The sequence below is a fragment of the Papio anubis genome, chromosome 8 (assembly GCF_008728515.1).
Source record: "Papio anubis isolate 15944 chromosome 8, Panubis1.0, whole genome shotgun sequence".
Classification (NCBI taxonomy): Eukaryota; Metazoa; Chordata; class Mammalia; order Primates; family Cercopithecidae; genus Papio; species Papio anubis.
The window spans coordinates 102,022,042-102,041,880 of NC_044983.1; the positions used below are offsets into that span (position 1 = coordinate 102,022,042).

The 19,839-nt window shown below is 33.0% G+C and overlaps 1 protein-coding gene across 14 annotated transcripts in view; it reads left to right on the top strand.

Moving 5' to 3' along the window:
- OXR1 (oxidation resistance 1) overlaps positions 1-19,839 on the top strand; it is a 466,073-nt gene that overhangs the window by 410,106 nt on the left and 36,128 nt on the right. For all 14 annotated transcript variants that reach the window (XM_009213469.3, XM_021942555.1, XM_003903062.4 and 11 more), the window contains 4 exons: positions 5,157-5,341; positions 8,666-9,429; positions 12,868-13,036; positions 16,054-16,216. In XM_009213469.3, coding sequence (XP_009211733.1) covers positions 5,157-5,341; positions 8,666-9,429; positions 12,868-13,036; positions 16,054-16,216 — 1,281 coding nt within the window. The remainder of the gene's footprint in view (positions 1-5,156; positions 5,342-8,665; positions 9,430-12,867; positions 13,037-16,053; positions 16,217-19,839) is intronic.

A 19,839-nucleotide genomic window follows, 5' to 3' on the forward strand; every position in this document is an offset into this window, starting at 1 on the left:
CTGAACATTCATGTGCAGGTTTTGTGTGGTAAGTTTTCATCTCAGGTAAAATATCAAGGATCATGATTGCTGGATGGTATGGTAAGACCATTGTTAGCTTAGTAAAAAACTGATGAACTCTCCTCCAAAGGACTTGTGCTATTTTGTATCCAGTAAGCAATGGGAATCCCTGTTCCATAGCCTCACCAACATTTGATGTTTTCAGTGTTTTAGACTTCAGCCATTCTATTAGATCTGTAGTAGTAGTATCTCACTGTGTTAATTATAAATTCTCTAATGGCATATAATAGAGCATCTTCTTATATGCTTATTTTCTACCCAGATATCTTCTTCATTTTCAAAAGATATTTTCACTAGACAGAATTTTCAGTTGATGAGGTTTTATTTCTTTTCAGAACTTTAAAAATTTACTGCACTGTTTTCTGGCTCGCGTTTTTCTAAAGTGAAGTCTTGCATTATTTTTATGTTTGGTGTTCTGTTAAAAAATGTGTCTATCTTTGGTTGCACTTAAAATGTTCTATTTGTCACTGATTTTGAGCAATTTTATTAGGATGTGCCTTAGTATATTTTTTGTATTTGTTTTGCTGAGGATTCCTTTAGCTTTGTTCTGTAGGTTTATAGTTCATGCCAAATTTGGAAAATAGCCAGATTTCTTCAAATATTTTTTGTCTCCCATCCTCTCTTTCCTCTTCTTTGTGAACTCCAATTCTGCAAATTTTAGGCTGCTTGACATTGGGTCTCACAGCTCCCTCATACTCCATTCATTTTTTTCCTCTCTTTTCATTTTGGATAATTTTAATTGCTTATTTTTAAATTCACCAATATTTTTTCTGCCATGGCTAATCTACTCTTAATCCTATCCAGCATATTTCATCTCACACATTGTAGTTTTTCTCCCTGTAAGTTCATACTGGGTCTCTTGTATTTTCCATATCCATACTGTGTATAATCTTCTATATTGTTGAATATGGTTATAATAATTGTTTTAATGTCTTTTTTTGTACCAGTTCTTCCATCTCTGTTACTTCTGTATCTGTTTGCTTTTATTGATTTTTCTCTTTAATGTGGTTCATTTTTTTCTGTTTATTTACATGCCTGGTAATTTTTGATTGGCTACCAGACATCATGAATTTTATGTAATTGGATACTGAATATTTTTGTATCCCTATATATATTTTGTACTTTTTATCTGTGGCACCGTTATTTCTTGATCCTATTGTGGCTTTTTTTTCTTTGATGATCACTTGGTAATGGCTTGTTCATAAGTTTTGTTAAGACGATAACAGCCTTTAGTCTGTAGCTAATTTTTCTCCTTACTAAGACAATACACTTGTAAGTGTTCTGAGGCTTTGTAAATACAAGATTTTTTTGCTTTAATGTTTAGTGAGAACACGAACTATTCTTACTGTGTGGACACTGAGTATCGTTTCTTCTGCTCTTTTTAAGTACTCTCCTCTTATCCTTGGATAGCTGCTATACATGTAGGTGGTAATCAGTACTCAGTTCAAAGCTGGAAGGGAACCCTTTGTAGACCTCTAAAGCTTTCTCACTGGACAGTGCTCATTTCTGGGTTGGTTTGTTGTTTTGCTTGTTTTTTTCTCTGCCTGTGGACTGGAAACTTTCTCCACTCAGTATGCTTGGGTAATCAAAGAGCTGATCTTACATGTTTCTCCTTATTCAGGTATCGTTGCCTAGCATTCCAGTGTCTGAAAACAATTATGTCACGTATTTTGTGTAAGTGGTGTGTGTGTATGTGTGTGTGTGTGTTGTAGTTTTAGGCAGCATTAGTTCTTGGCTAGAAGCAGAAGTTCATTTGATATCTGAACAAAAATTTTATTTAAGGATCAAAGCAAAGATAAGGTCATTGGCAGGATTCAGAGTGATCTGCAGCCTGGTGTCTTTGGGACGTAATCCCTTGTAGGCTGGCTCTGTGTATTCTGCTGTACAGTAGGAGAGAAGCAGAAAGTGGTGCTTTCTCATGGAAGTTTTTTTTTTCTTTTTTCATCTTCCTACAAGTTGATTATAGTAAAGGTTATTTATGTAAAATTATGGAAACTTATGAACAATAACTATAATGGTTAAGTTATTGTGGATGTAAGACTGAAAAAATATCAGTACAAGCTTTTCTCTTTGCTAGGATGGATTCTCAATTATAATGATTTTATCTCTTAGTATTTGCAGAAATATTGTAATGTAAGTGGTAATTTTTCTTTTGCAGATAGACTTTATTTTTTTTTTACTTAATTTTCTAATAGAAATAATTTCTCCTTAGAAGATTAGTCAGGTAGTTGCACATAAGGAAATGGAAGTTGTTAATACAAAAGAATAATCTGTGCTTAAAGTTTCTGAAGGTCATATGGATTAAGTAGATACTTTAATTGAAAACGTCTTGCTCATAATAGTGTTAATATAATGCGGATAATATGTAGGAGTTATGAAATATTTTAAAAGTAATGAGATGGGAGTGCTTTAGTATGAGTTTATGATTTTCAACTTGATCAAATGAATTTGAGAATCTACTTTTTCAAGACATTTTCATGAATTTTATGTTGAAGAAATGCTTCTCTTGGCCAACTCTTGATTTATGGAGAATGACATCTGACAGATTACCGCAGAAAGCCCCAGCTGTATGGGAACTTTGAGTGTGTAGCAGAGGGAAGGAAACTTAAAGAATATATCAGTGTGTCTTTTTAGTAATAGCACATAAGGGAGATTCCTGGAAAGTAACATTAGCAGATTGATCTGTCTAGTGGGTAGGACTTCAAACCCTTTCTAATCCAAAAAGTAGAAGCATGGTTTTGAGATGCTTTTCAAATGACTTGTGTAGTTACAGTACTAGGATTGTAGTATTAAGGTATATAGAGAATTAAAAGCATCATCAGTATACTGGGCCTTTTCTGTCATACATAGCTGGTTATCACTGACTTTGTGAAAATCTTCCTAAAAGACAAGACAAAATGTAGTGTTATGCTAGTGAACCAAATAATCGGTTAAAACTAATGCAGAGGTGAAATTTATGAAATGAAGAGTAACCTGAAGTCTTTCAGAGGATTTAGAGCTTGATTTTTTTTTATTTCTAGCTGACTGCTTGGTTTCCTTTCTCAAATAAGTTTACAGAAGATGGGAGAGAGGAAGTTATGAAAGATCAGAAACCTTTAAAGTTGTTGTTGTTGTTTTTTAACATGAAATATACTGTATCCTTGATTATCTACATCTTGGATTATCCCTGACAATGTAAATGTTCTCTACAATGTACTTTACCATCTCTCATTGACTTGAGTTGGTACGTGACCCAGGAATACAAACTGATGTGTATGGATCTCATTAAAATATTAATTGAAAGAGAAATAGGCTGTAGTTTATATAAAGTTACTTCTTATTTAGGTGGTCCATGTCTTCAACTAAATGAGGTGCTATTCAGAGTTTCGTATTGATTCCTTCTCCCTCACCAAACTGCACACACACACGTATACTCTTCTCTCCAATATTGTATGCATTAACTGTATATGATCTTGAACATCTGCGGTAGCTTTTTTTCACTTGTGGTTGGATGACCATTTTCTGTAGATTTACTTTTTATTTGATCATTTTTAAAAGCAATATCTGCCATAACTTAATTTTTGTATTCTTAAAGTTAAACCAGGTAAATTCACAGAACTGAATGTGGACTTGGGAGGAGGGTATGATGCCAAATCAATCAGGATTTGAATTTTTCTTTTTACTTGGATAAGAAGCTATTTAGTTTATTTTTAAAATTATTTCTGGCTCTTCATTTTTACAGTTGCAGGATATATAGTGGACTGAAAATTTGAAAATGAAATTAAGGAACGTTGTGCCTTTGGAGTGATTATAGTTTGTGACTTGGATACAGAGGAATTATATGTAGCATAAAACATGAACTACCTGGACTTCAAATCCTAGCTGTTTAGGACTAGTTTCTGGGTGTTTCTCAGCATTAGTTTCTCCATCAGTAAAATGGAAATGGTTTTCCCCATCTCAGAGCTATGATTGTGAAGATCAGATAAGTAATATGCATACATGCATGATACATATGAAGTATTCAGTAAATATTCATGTTAATGTGATCAGCTGCCTGTGGACCCTAGTTTGCTCATTTATAAAATAAGAAGGTTGAACTTTTAAGATTTGTATCACTATTTTATTTGTTTATTTATTTTATTTTATTTTTTTTGAGATGGAGTCTCACTCTGTTGCCCAGGCTGGAGTGCCGTGGTGTGATTTCAGCTGACTACAACCTCTGCCTCACGGGTTCAAGCGATTTGCATGCCTAAGCCTCCCAAGTAGCTGGGATTACAGGCACATACCACCAGGCCCAGCTAGTTTGTGGTTTTTAATAGAGACGAGGTTTCACCATGTTGGCCAGGCTGGTCTGGAAGTCCTGGCCTCAAGTGATCCACCCACCTCAGCCTCCCAGAGTGCTGGGATTACAGGCGTAAGCCACCGTGCCTGCCCTGTATCACTATTTATATAAATATATTTAAAAGTTTATAGCTTTTCATGGTGAGTTTAAAGTATATGTACACTATATACTTTAGATGTCATATAATCTACGTAATTTTACAGATGAAGAAATAAGCCCAGAGACTCCTTGCCCAAGGTCACAAATCTAGGTAGTAGCAGTGTCAAGTGGAAACACATTTTTTAAAGATATGTTTTAAAGATATTACACTCTTTTCCTTTTATAATATAATGGATTGGATTATCAACATTATTTATTGAGTCTGCACTGTATACATGACACTGTATTTGATACTTGTAGTGAGGGAATAACACAGGAAGCAGTATGCAGATTAACATAAAAGGTGGCACATGCCTTGCATGACTTTATAGTCCCTTCTTACCTTACTGAGGTTACCTTTCTGATATGAGGTAACTCAGTATTTTACTCAGTTTGCAAATTTTATTTCCTTACTTGATTGTCTTTGGGGGAATATGATATTCTACCTCTCCTAAAGAGGAGAATTTACTGGGAAAACTTGGGTTTTAGTAAAAATGCTTTCATGAGAATGCCACAGTTCCTGAGTGTACTATTTTTATATATGGCCTAACATCAGAAGAAAATTAGTAAAAATAGCTAGATAATTTTTGAAATACCAACCTTGAGGATTAAATGTTACTTTCTTTTTTCACCTTAGGGCACAGTCAGTGGTGTGCTGCTAGTTACACCAAATAATATAATGTTTGATCCACATAAAACTGACCCTTTGGTTCAAGAGAATGGCTGTGAGGAATATGGCATCATGTGTCCAATGGAAGAGGTGATGTCAGCTGCAATGTACAAAGAAATTTTGGATAGCAAAATAAAGGAATCCTTACCCATGTAAGAGTGACATTTATATTCCTTTGCAACTTTATTGTATCTAGATAGTTGATCCTTGTCTAATACCTTAACTATTTTTATTAGTTTTCTTATAGCTGCCTTTTATTTTGTCAATAATGAAACAAAAATATATGCATTATTGAGAAGATTATTCTTAATTTGCACCTGGGATAGTTAGGAATTATCTTAGGTTTGTATTTGTGTATGTGGTCAGAGAACCAGATATTTGAAAAGCAACCTATAGTGCCCATTTAATTCAGTGTTTACCAGCCCTTTTTATTCAGATACAGCTTTCAGTATTCTAAATTACCCCTGTGAATAATCACTGTCGGGGTAGTTTTCAAATTTCCCTTGGAAGTGACTGAAGAGGTGTGATTTGGGAGAGGCCACATGAGCAAAGACCTGACATTGCTGTGGGCAAGACAGCTTTTTTTTTTTTTTAATTGATTTATATGTTTGCAATCTTCTCTCCCAGTGTAAAATACAGTGTAAAGTACAGGGAAGAAAACCCACAACTTGCTCAAATATAAAGAGTTAACTTTGGAATATACTGGTCAGAGGATTTGTGTGATATGTTAAGATAGCTGTGAGACTACAGTGTGGACACAGCTTTTGAAAGTAATATGCTTGTCCAAAGTAATGGGCAGAAAGAAAAGTAGGAATGGGAAATAAAAGGAGAAAAAGATAAAAGGTATACAAAGAAAGGAAGGAGAAGTAGCAAGGAAGGAAATTGATATGTACTAGGAAATAACCTCCTCATTCCTTCATACATGACTACCAACATTTTAAAATTGTCTTCACTTTAACTGATACTGATATTTATATACCTGTGTTAACCCGCAGGAATGATAGCTGTTTTAAAATTAACCCTTGTGGGGCAGAGCAACTTACAAAGGAAAAAAGGAACAAATTATTTTTGTTTCTGAGGAAGACTAAATGAATTGGTAGAATATCTGTGACAGAATAAAATCATTTGCTCAAAAAGTCTCCACTTTACCTCCCACCCAACAGATACTATTTTGACATGGTAGACTAATATTTAGAGTTGCAGATAATTCCTAGAAGGTGTTAGTATCCTCTGTATTAGTTATATTTGTAGATCATCATCCAAGGCCAGTTTCAGCAAATAAGGATTATTGTGGGAGTGGATAATGGGATGAGACAAAGGTAAAAGAGTGAAAGATTGGATTCAGAGAAGAGGAAGGAGATACATATATAGATATACATATATGTGTGTATATATATATATAGAGAGAGAGAGAGAGAGAGACAGTCATTGGTGAGATTATTTTTCTGTTGACCTCGTTTTCTTTCTTTTTCTTTTTCTTTCTTTTTTTTTTTTTGAGATGGAGTCTCGCTGTATCACCCAGTCTGGAATGCAGTAGCACCATCTGCAACATCCTCCTCCTGGGTTCAAGCAGTTCTCCTGCCTTAGTCTTCCGAGTAGCTGAGAATATAGACACCTGCCACCACATCTGGCTAATTTTTGTATTTTTAGTAGAGACAGGGTTTCATCATGTTGGCCAGGTTGGTCTCGAACTCCTGACCTCAAGTGATACGCTGGCCTAGGCCTGCCAAAGTGCTGGGATTATAGGTGTGAGCCACAGTGCCTGGCTTTGTCCTTTTCCATTTGCAATATGGTACTTTGGGGTTCTCTTATTCCAAACAATCTATCACTATTCTACAAGGATGCTGTATAGCTCTTCGCTTTCAAATCACTGTTTTATCATTCATCGTCACCTGGAAAGTGTCACCTGGATTTAAATGTTTAAAGATATTTCTTCAAAAAGAAATATCTTTAAATTCTGCCTTATGGATTGATTAAAAACAATATTTGGCACAAAATTAGATAAATAAAACAAATGTGTGGCAAAAATGAGGTATAAGATTTGATTGCTTTTCTTCTGTCTTATACTCCTTGGGAGGTTGATTTCAAAGGTATTACGGTATTACATTCAACAGTAGCAACATCATTGGCATAAATGTTTATAGCCTTTCAGCATATTAAATCTGAAGAGTATAGCACTTTTCTAAATATATATACTGTCATGTTTGTTATACTTATCTCTTACCTAAAGGTCTTCTAATTTTTTTAATGTGCAGATAAAATTTCTCAAAACTTTAGCCCGTTTCAACACCCTATAGGTGCAGTTTGAGTGCATCACCAGTAGATGACACTATTGTATATTTAATAACAAACTAGATTCTTGTGTTTTTTAAAATGAATCAGATACAAAGGCAGCAGAGATATTGACTTCAACTAATTAATACTTAAAAAATGTATCCATCCTAGTTGTAGAAGTTATGCATACTTGTTACAGAAAAATTGGAAAATACCAAAAAACGGAACAAGAGAAAAAGAGTTACCCAGCTTCACCATTCAGAGATAGCCAATTATTTTTGTGTTGACTTACTTTCCAATCTTATCTATTCAGCATATTTTACATGGTTCACAAAATATATATATATATATATATATATATATATAAATGTTAATACTTTTTTCGTTAAGAACGCATATAATTTTCATTTATCACAAACTTCTTGTAACCATCATTTTAAATTACCAACTTACGTTGCATGGTATAGAGGTTTACACTCCCTCTTTCCAGAACTTAACTTTTGAACATTAGTGTTTACACATACAAATGTCATTAAATCTGAAAGTTTAGACCCAGTTATGAACCATTCATTTTTCTAATATATAAACTTTTTACCTGAACAAGTTCTCTTAGAGGTGTTAAAGAGTATACTTGTTAGCGTGAAGACTTTCTCTAAATACTTTTGTTTGAGTTCTATTCAGATTGGTTTTAAGCCTTACATTTCAGCCATATATTTTAGTTTAAGCTCCATTTGAATGTAAATAAGCACTCTGTGTGTGTGTGTGTGTGTGTGTGTGTAAATCAGTTTTTTTTACTTTATTGGGAGATTTAAAATTTTAATTAAACATTTCTCTAAGTTTATTTTCCATATTCCATCAGTGAATAAATTTTAGTTTAGAATTATAGCTTTACCCAGGACTTATGTCATCAAATTCCCTTCAAGTAGATTACTTGCAAGGAAATCTTACTTTGATATTTCCCAAATATTAAGCAATTGATGTAAAAGTTTGGCTTGATTACTTGATTTATAGAATTACTTGGTCTGTAAACTTAATTATTTGGTCATATTGAATAAATCAGATTTTTTATATTCTCTGGAGATACGTGCTACATCCCTTTGTTAAAAAGCCTTTTTAGTGATATTAATTCAGTATTCAGTGTGTGGAAAATAAAATACCACAGTTTTAAAAGTCTAATTATTTTTAATTTTGTTTAATGACAGAGAAATAGATCAGCTATCAGGAAGGGACTTCTGCCATTCAAAGAAAATGACAGGAAGTAACACTGAGGAAATAGACTCAAGAATCCGAGATGCAGGTAATGATAGTGCCAGCACTGCTCCTAGGAGCACTGAGGAGTCTCTTTCTGAAGATGTGTTCACAGAATCAGAACTTTCCCCTATACGAGAGGAGCTTGTATCTTCAGATGAACTGCAACAAGATAAATCTTCTGGTGCGTCATCAGAATCTGTGCAAACTGTCAATCAGACTGAAGTAGAAAGTCCGACAGTCAAATCAGAATCCACTGGTACTCCTGGTCACTCAAGATCTGATACTGAACATTCTACAAATGAAGTTGGGACTTTATGTCATAAAACTGATTTAAATAATCTTGAAATGGCCATTAAGGAAGGAGATCAGATTGCAGATAACTTTCAAGGAATATCAGGCCCTAAAGAAGACAGTACAAATATAAAAGGTAATTCAGACCAGGATTTTTTTCTTCATGAGAATTCTCTACACCAAGAAGGGAGTAAAAAAGAAAATATGCCTTGTGGGGAAACAGCAGAATTTAAACAAAAGCAAACTGTTAAAGGGAAACAAGGAAAGGAGCAAAATCGGGACTCAGAGACAGAGGTAGAAGAGCTACGCAAACTTTGGAAAACCCATACTATGCAACAAACTAAACAGCAAAGGGAAAATATTCAACAAGTGTCACAAAAAGAAGCTAAGCATAAAATTACATCTGCTGATGGACACATAGAAAGTAAGTGTTATAGAGTAAATAAAGTTAGTTCATCCGATTCTATGGTATCTCCGTCTTTCCTCACTGACTCAAAAGCCACTGTACCTTAGGCCAACCTGAAGGATAAGCGAGTGACCCTTGACTGGTGATTCTCTGGGGACAAGTATAAACAGTCTCCAGTGTCTGCTGTCTTTTCTTATCCCACAGGTGGATCGTACACATAATGAGCATCATTGCTACCCACGATGTTTAAACATTCTTGGCTCACTATATCCTGTCGTTAAACAATTTATTTCTTGAGAAAGTGCACAAAAGCTGTATAATACCTTTGATCACTCCATTTTCTTTTAAAAAGTTTTGGTATGTTACCATTAAAAATGTCTTTTTTCATATATAACATTTTAATTGCCAAAGTTGTAATCCCATCTTTATAAAAGTACAGTTAAACATAAAAATGTATTTATAGAATTCTTTCACATATCGAGAAGTTTCATCATCATTATCTAATTACTTTCTTTTAAAAACCTGCACTCAGGACAAATAAAAACACTATTTTATCTTTCAGTTTTCTGGTACTGTTTACTTCTGAAAATTATACTATTTTCAGTCTTGTATTTCTAATATACTGTGCTTCTGTTAATACATTATGGGTTAAATGGGGTATAACAACTAACTTAGCTAACATTTCTGATATTAATTCTATTAGATTGTTTATCCCAGATTAATCCAATTTACATGTGAACTTTCATTTTTTAAATTCAAAGATTTTTGTTTTGCTGTAATACATAAAATAAAATTTATGACTTTTTAAAATTGTGGTAAAATGTAACATAAATACATTATCTGAAGCATTTTTATATCTACAGTGCAGTGGTATTAGTACATTCACATTGTTATGCAGATCATCACTACTGTCCATTTCCAGAGCTTTTTTCATCTTCTGAACTTGAAACTCTGTACCCATTAAACAATAAGTTGTCCAGGCATGGTGGCTTACGCCTGTAATCCTATCACTTTGGGAGGCTGAGGCAGGCAGGTTGCTTGAACCTAGGAGTTGGAGAACAGCTTGGGTACCATGGTAAAACCCTGTTTCTAGAAAAAAAAATTACAAAAATTAGTCAGACATGCTGGTGCACACCTGTAGGCCCAATACTCGGGAGACGGAGATGGGAGAATTGATTGAACCCAGGAGGTCGAGGCTGCTGTGAGCCATGGTCATGCCACTGCACTCCAGCCTAAGCAACAGAGCAAGATCCTTTCTCAAACAAAAAAATAAAATACAAAAACGAATAACTTGCTTTTCTCCCTTGCTCATAGCTTTTGGCAACCAACGTTCTTCGTTTCTGAATTTAACTACTCTAGATACTTCATGTGAGTGGAGTCATACAATATTTATCCATTGATGTTTGGCTTATTTCACTTGGCATAATGCCTTCAAAGATCATTTATTCTGTAGCATGTGTTAGAATTTCCTATCTTTTTAAGGCTGAATAATATTCCATTGTAAGTGTATACATTTTGTCTATTCCTTTGTTGCTGGACATTTTGGTTGTTTTGACCTTTTGGCTATTGTGAATAATGCTGCTTTGAACATTAGTGTACAAATATCTGTTTGAATCCCTCCTTTGAATTTTTTTTGGGTATATACCCAGAGTGGAGTTCTGGATCATATGGTAACTCTATGTTTAATTTCTTGAGGAACCACTGTACTGTTTTCCATAGTGGCCGCACCATTTTACCTTCCCCGCAGCAGTACACAAGATTTGGCTCAGTTTTTAAAATACCGAATTTTCTGTTCATCATCCAGTTGAGATACCCTGAAGATCTAAGGGCTGTGTTCAGTAGATATTAAAAGAATTAATGTATTAATACTTGAACCAAGTTCTATAAAAGATCAAATATTTTTCTTCTGTAATCCTTTTTTTAATTCAAAACTAATGCATGTTCAGTAAAGAACATTTGGCAAACATAGGAAGATTCTAGAAAGTTTATAAAAATCACCTGGAATTCGTCACCCAGAAACGATCATTGTTAACATTCAATATATTTGTCTTTCTTATAGAATAAAATCATACATATTAATTTGTTATTTACATCAAATCAGGATTATACTATACTATTGTATCCTACTTTTTTATGTCATGAATCTTTTCCCATGTCATTACAGTTGTTTGAAAACATGGCTTTAATGGCCCTAAAATTTATTTAACTATTTGCTTATTAAGACATCCAGTTGTTATTAACAATCTGTATTGTTAAGAGATTTTAAAGAATGCTGCCCAGCATTCTTCAAAACATCAAAGACAGAAAATGCATCTGATAGTTACCTTATATTTTGAAGATCTTTGACTACATGTGATAGTTATATTATAAAACCTTTGAAAACGATAAAATAATCCATTTAACCTGATAATGTGGTGGACTAATTTTGTTGTGGGGGTTTGGGGTTTAATGGGGTTAGGGGAGGTTATTATAACCAAATATTAAAAGGAGAAAAATTGATAGATATTTTTAAACAGACATCTCTAAACTGTTACCATTTGTTTTCTTACTTTTTTGGAATAATTAGTTTTAAGTAATTTTAAGTTATTTCATATTCTGTAATAGAGAAATATTCAAACTTTCTGATCTTTATGACTTTATAATAAAATTATGTAATAAATATAAAACTGTCTAGTACAATTATGAGAAGAATGGTGAAAGTTCATCGTTTTGACCACATGAAAATAGCGGGGTTCCCATAGATTATCTACCTTGTATAATACTGCACAGAAAAAGCCATGACGAGTACCCAGATCTCCTGACTATAAGTGCTATTTCCTCCAGTGTGCTGCCTTGGTAAGCTAATAAATGTCTGGGTTCCTAAATTCACCTATATATTCAGACCTTCAGTATACTCTATCAGCACCTCTGGTTGAAAGAGTTAGAACTAATTCATTCTTAATTAGCTATCCAAACAGTGGCAGAATAACATATTGTTGACTGTTTTATTACAATTTTGTATACATGTAAAAGCATTAGAAACTTCATTAAATTTTTGTCTGGAACAACCATGTTAAGTATGCCTTTAAAACTTCTACAGTTATTTAGATGTCATTCAAAAAGACTGATAGAGAATATGTAGAAAATTATTTATATAATATGCGTGTATATAAAATTACTTTAGTATGGGTGTTGAAAAAGTAATAATGTTTCTGAAACTTTTACATTTTTTTCTTAATGTCCTTAGACATAATTTTTGTTCATTAACTTGGCTCTTTTGTTAGTTTAGTCATGTTGTATTTGTGACTTTACCTTTGAAGGAAAAAAATATAAATTACTTAAGAAAATTTACTTTAGTGCCGGTAAAGTGAGGTTTTATTCTGTAATTATTTGTCAGAATTTTGAAGGTAAAATTAACTAAACTACTTAAACTTGGTGTATGAGAATTGAATAAACACTGTTTCATCTCAATTCTAGGTTCTGCACTTTTAAAAGAAAAGAGAAGGCATCGATTACATAAGTTCTTGTGTCTCAGAGTCGGAAAACCAATGAGGAAAACATTTGTATCTCAAGCAAGTGCTACAATGCAACAGTATGCACAGAGAGATAAGAAGCATGAATATTGGTTTGCTGTGCCACAAGAAAGGTAAAAAACCGATATGAAGACTTGAAAACATTACTGAGATTCTTTGAACTAAAATTATTTTGTGTATCAAAATACCAATGATAAACTATTGAAACATAGTTTATGATTAAAAGCAGACAATAAGTGTATTTGAAACCATTTTGCCCCTACTTTATAATTTGCCCCATTTTTAATTGCATTCTCTTTTGTAGTTTATTATTTTAAAATGTGAACAAATATCCCATTTGGGGAGTAAAGAAATGTAAGGTATACCTTGGAGCAAGAAGAGTCATCAAAATATTATTTAATAAAGCTGCTTCCTGAAGGCAGCTAATGGTATATCATTGTTTATACTAAAAATTCCTCGAATATTCATTAAATACCTTCTGTATACATGACACCAAATTACCTACTAAAAGGATGTAGTGGTCTTCACAATATTTGTGTGTACCCTTTGCACAATTAAATTTTTCATAAGTTTTAAGCAGTTGTAAACGATGTCTATTGTACTATCTTGTGAATTTTTACATTGTAAGTAAATACTGTTACTTATATGCAGTAGAATTGAAACGTTATAACAACTTTCCCTCTCTCCCTATTATTCACTTAAAATTACTTTAACAGTTAGACATTGCATCATTACTTTTTCTCTTTAAACTTGTATTTCCATAATACCACCTCACACAATCTCATAAGGTGCTATATTTTTATCCCCTATTACAGTTCTTTGCAACAAACTACATATACTTAACACATTTACATATCTGTATGTGTGTATACTAAAATTGCATTTATTTTAACATTTTCTGTGACTTTTGTAAAAATAGTAAAGGGTTAAGGTTTTAGGCTACCTGCAAGCCAACAACTTAGTCTGCCTCCATTTGGTGCATGCTGGGAGAAAGCACAAACATCTGTACAATAGCAGTAATCAGAGCATCAGCAATTGTGAGATTTCTCTGTACCTCCTTTCCCACAAAGAATGTGAAGAAGGCCAAATGACAGCTGCACGTACCTGGGGTTATTTTACAGAAGAGGAACCATAAGTTTAGGGAACCTGAATTTTTATAATGGACGGTAAACATGGTTACCCTTTGCTGCACAGTAAGATACTATCTCTACTTTCTAAGATAATGCTATGCTAACATACTTGAAAAGATACTGCTAAACAAAAGTATTACACATAAAAAGTAAAATATCATAGGAAATGCCTGTCTTAAGGAGATAGATGGACCTTTTCTGTATCCATTGATAGATTACTATGTTTCATTGAAAGGATGAGATAGGACTCAGCATCAATTCTGCCTCTCCCTTTTATTTTTCTTTATAAGTACTGAGAAGCTTTGTTCATAGAAAAGTCAGTGAGACTGAAGAGAATTTCATTTTTTTGATAATGTCTTTCAATTATTTAAACTTGTTTCTATGTAATTCCAAAATTAATCATTTTTGTCACAGTGTTTTTAGTGATCATCAGTGAACAACTCCATTGAAAACTCCTTCAGTTTTGTGGAAATCAATTAATGAGAAACCACCTGACATACAGAAGGACTTATTACCCAGTCTTTATAATCGTTTCATGTCTCAACACCAATCTTGGACAGCGTCGAAGTTTTTATACTGTCGGGCATGTCCCATTGTAAATTCTGAATAGGCGAAGATATGCCCTTCCTTATAAATTAGAAAAAGTGCTTTAATGAAAGTAGATAACAGGAAATCGATAAAATATCTTGACCATACTGATTTTAGGCAGATTATTATGAGCAAAGAGTAACATATGGAAATTGGGGATATGCAGATTGATTCCCTTAGCACCATCTTACGTGTTTGTGTACCTCTTGGAAAATCTTTATATGTTGCTTTGGAAGACTACAGCTTTTAGTCATAAAATGATAATGCTCTTTTCCCTCTTCCCACTCCACCATATATAGAGTAAGTACAATGTGTGTCTTCCACAACATTGGCTTAATCTTAAAATATGATTTGCATTGTGCAAATGATGAATACCTGAAAGGGTCAGAGCCAGATATTCAAACGTGCCAGTGATGTTGAAATCACTCCAATGAGAAATGTAAAAACTAATTTTTTCTCGTTATTCTTGGTTTTATTTTAATGTTTGCATGGAATTTCCTATTTTAATATTCATTCTTGTATCTTGGTTAATATTCATTACAAATAAGTATTATTAGGATTCTGGTCTTTATTGTAGACATAAAACTTAGGAAAACTGCTGCATAGATAGTGAGAAATTAATAAAAAGATAAGATATTATATTGAAAGATAAAATGTAGCACCTTTTAAATATGTTAGCTGCCACATAAAGAATGGCAATTTTAAAAATTATTATATTGAAAATATAATTTCTAGAACCATGGTTATTAACTGATATATGTTAGCTGAAAGTTATGTAATCAATTTTCAAAAACATGTTAATTAAAACCAATAAAACAGATATTTGAAATGTGTATGTGACTCTCAAATATGTTTATCAGGCAATGTAACAACTGGCTTTACTCTAGTAAACCAAACATTGAAAAGGGAAACTTGAGATTTCTAAGATTAGATCATCTGTCTCTCAACACTGTGTGTTCCTAGTATCATTTAAAATTTAAAGAAATTGCATTTCTGTTAACTTGGAAAATTCTGTATAATGTCTCAAAGTAGGCCATTAATAAATAGTTTACTTGTATTTTAGATCATTAGATTATTGTAGGAATGAGGTCAAAGTTGTGTATCTAATTTCCTTTTCCATCACTAGTGTCTTTAAAGAAGAAAAGCATTATTATATACAGCATCTGACCTAGTCAAAAACATGCCAAGGAAAATCTTAATATAGTTTTCTAAAGAACAACCTGACAGAATATAGCCAAATAAAATTTTTGAGTTAATGCCTTCCTGATGGTAGACCTTTTATATTAATATAAAACAATATATTTTGTGTATATTTTAAGTCTTCAAGATTTATCAAGATATTTTACAAATATAATTTTGTAATACTGGCCACACCGAATACTAGGTATATTAATAGTCACTTCCCCTAACAGGACAGATCACTTGTATGCCTTCTTCATTCAGTGGAGTCCAGAAATATATGCAGAAGATACTGGCGAATATGCCAGAGAACCCGGATTTATAGTAGTAAAAAAGATTGAGGAGTCTGAAACAATTGAGGATTCTAGTAATCAAGCAGCAGCCAGAGAATGGGAGGTAAGGAGAAAAATATGAATATTTTAGTCATCTTTTTAGTTTGTGTGAATTTATAGCTTTATGGTAGTACAAAGTATAAGTGATGTTTGCACAAAAGAGGAATTTTTTTAAAGGTCAGGTTCACTATCCATGTTTGTATGTGGTTATTGAATGAATCTGAAGAGTGACTTTAATACTATATTTGTCATTCTGCTTTTGCTTTAAAATACTAGAAAACTCACCATCAATAAAATGACTTTTATTGAGTGTGTTATAGAATATTTAGGAAAGATTAACATTATGACAAAAAGGAAATAATTTTAATTTTGCTGTTATATTAATGTTCATAAAACATCGATTTCACATCTGATTTAATTTCATCTCCTTCATGGAGGAGGTACAGCAGTCATTTAACACGTCTGTGCGTAGTATTTGCATAGCATCTATGCAAATTACTACTTCTCTCCAGGTTTCAGACCTACGCATTATCTTGACTTAAATTTTTCAATAATAATTTTAAGGAAATAAGTGGGTGCTAATTTTACAAAGTAGTAGAAATTTTATGTGCTCAAATTTCCTGAACTTGTTTAAATGGTCAAAGTAATACTAACAAACTTTTTGTAACTCCTCTTACATATATCTTAAGATTACATATTACATTTTACATGCTTTATCTTATAAGGTTGGTAGGGTGGCAATATCTACATCTGTTGGTGTTGCCCAGATTTGTCTCTTCTTGATGCATTAGAAAATATAGAGCAGATGCTAAAATGTGATAATAAATGTAATCAAAATTTTGTTAATCATTTGGTGTTAATGTTTGTGGCTGTTAATGTGATATGAATATATCTTGCATGCACTTAACATGTATAGTAATTGAACGTATACATGGCTTGTCTTTTGTTTAAAATGCAAACTGATTTGGAATGTGTCTGATTTCATTCTGTGTAATATATACAGCATCAGTTTATACTGTGACTCCAATATAAGGAAGAGAAAGAAGAACATATTGACTATGTATTTTGGGTATTTTAATACTTAAACCAACATTATCAATCTTCATACCAGCTTTATTCATAATGGCCCCAAATTGGAAAGTCGCATTAGCAGGAGAATGGATGAATACATTTTTGAATACTTACAGAATTCCAGATAACAATAAAAAAGATCTACTGGTACAGGCAATGACATTGATGAATCTCACAAATAATATGTTGAGTAAAAGAAGCCTGACACAAACGAGCATATACTATGTAATTTCATTTACACAAAATTCAAAAGGACAAACTGTCAGAAATCCACCCCACGACAGGCCCCGGTGTGTGATATACCCCTCTGCACATGTACCCTAGAACTTAAAGTATAATAAAAAATAAAAAATTTAAAAAAAAAATGCATCATACTACTGGATAACTGTGCTGTGACAGGGTGGCTCAGGGACAGGAGGGAACTTTTTTGAGTTCTGTGGATGTTCTATATGTTACTCTCGGTGGTGGTTACTTAGGTGATTACATATGTAAAATATATATATATATATATCCCTGAGCTGTGTTTTTAAGATTAGCTTTAGGAGGTACTTAAAATATCCCAGGTGATCAAAGATATGTACCTAACTAAGGCAGCAACAGTTGAAGGTGGAGTGGAGGGTGATGAAATAAAGTTAGAAAAGGTATTAGCTAGCTAATTCACAGGACTTAGTGACAACTTGGTAACCATAAAGTTATCTCTAGCTTGGGTGGCAAGGTGGATGGCAGAATTGTCAGTCACGAACAGGAATTGAGAGCTTTCTCTCCATGAGGTTGGAGTACTTAACTTTGGAAATAAGAGACTATTGACTATTTTGATTCAAAGGAACTGTCTCAGTTTCTGTGCAAGACTCTGCAGGTTATAATTTCTACAGGAAAAATAAATGTCTCCTCAGCAGTCCTTTGACCAGAATTGGTGCAATTCAAAAGAAAATGGAAGAGAAAAAAAATAATTTTGGAAACTCCTTGCTACATTGTCTGAAAATATTACTGCAGTATCCAGTATGGTAGCCGCTAGCCATATGTGGCTATTAAGTACTTGAAATGCAGCTAATGCCACTAAGGGACTGCATTGTCAGTTTTAATTATTAATTTAAAAACTGATACTTGGTTCCATTATTGGACAATTTTTAAATATATTAGGAATAACTTAGATATATGATCTACTTTTTCAACTGTAAATTTCATGAACTCTAAATATGATCTAAATCAGTCTAAATCTAATTAAGGTCAAGTATTTCCTATGAAAATTTAGTGTCTGAATTGAGGTGTGCTGTAGTGTAAAATACTCTACTTCCTATAGCCAATAGCCACATGTAACCATTGAGCATTTAAAATGTGGCCAGTCTCAATTGAAATGAGCTATAGTATAAAATACACACTGGATTTTAATGACTTAGAATGGAAAGAAAAAAGAATGTAAACATTTTGTTTGTTTATACTGATTAATATTGAAGTGATAATATTTTGAATATATTAGCTTAAATGTATTAATACAACTAATTTCACTTTTTTAATGTGGCATCTAGAAAATTTACAATTGTAATGTATCTTACATTATATTGCTCTTGTTATGCCTCGTGGATCCTAAATGCCTAAAAAATGTTTGTTAAACTAGGGAGGCCGAGGTGGGTGAATCATGAGGTCAGGAGTTTGAGACCAGCCTGGCCGATAGGGTGAAACCATCTCTACTAAAAATACAAAAATTAGCTGGGCATGGTAGCACGCACCTATAGTCCCAGTTGCTCAGGAGGCTGAGGCAGGGAACCTGGGAGGCAGAGGTTGCAGTGAGCCAAGATCACGCCACTATACTCCAGCCTGTGCAACAGAGTGAGACTCCGTCTCAAAAAAAAAATAAATAAAATAAAAATGTTTGTTAAACTAATGAGTACTTGTTTAAGGGAAAGAGTAATTTTAAATGTTAGCATGATTTATTTTAAAACAGGAAGAATTTGGCTAAAACCCTTATATAAAACCGTAGTACTTCAGAATGTGCTGTGATGTTTTTTATTTTTGTGTTCTACATAGGAATGGAGAATAGGTGCCCTAGAATTTAGGATGAACTTGTTATGGCTACCAACTTGGGCATCAGTTAGATTTAAACTAACAGCTCTACTCACTGTTATTCTGCTTTAGTGATACTTAAAGAGATCTTTATTATCCCTGACTGTTATTCAAGCAGAAATATATTGCTAGCCAGAAGTGTATACATTGACTGGGGAAGTTTGTATATGATAAATTTGGTAAACTTATTGTTTATGTTTTTTTGCCTTTCCCTATGTAAGGGTCATAAGGCAGGGATTTGTCAATTTCTTACACTATTATATCTTCAGAACTAAGAATTGTATAGGCGTATAGTTCATTCTCAATATTTATTAATGGATAAACTTAGGCATAGATTAAAATTAACGTATAAAGCTTCTCATCTTTCAAGATTGCTCTATTTCCTAAAATAAGTTCTTTCATCTGTTGTAGTAAATATTTTTTCATAAAGCCATAGATTCTGGACATTTTAACTGATAGTCCACAGTCTGTCATTTACATTTTGTTGTTGTTGTTGTTCTGTTTAAACATATTCAGTGAAAGAGAATTTATTACCTCAAAGGACAATACTTTACA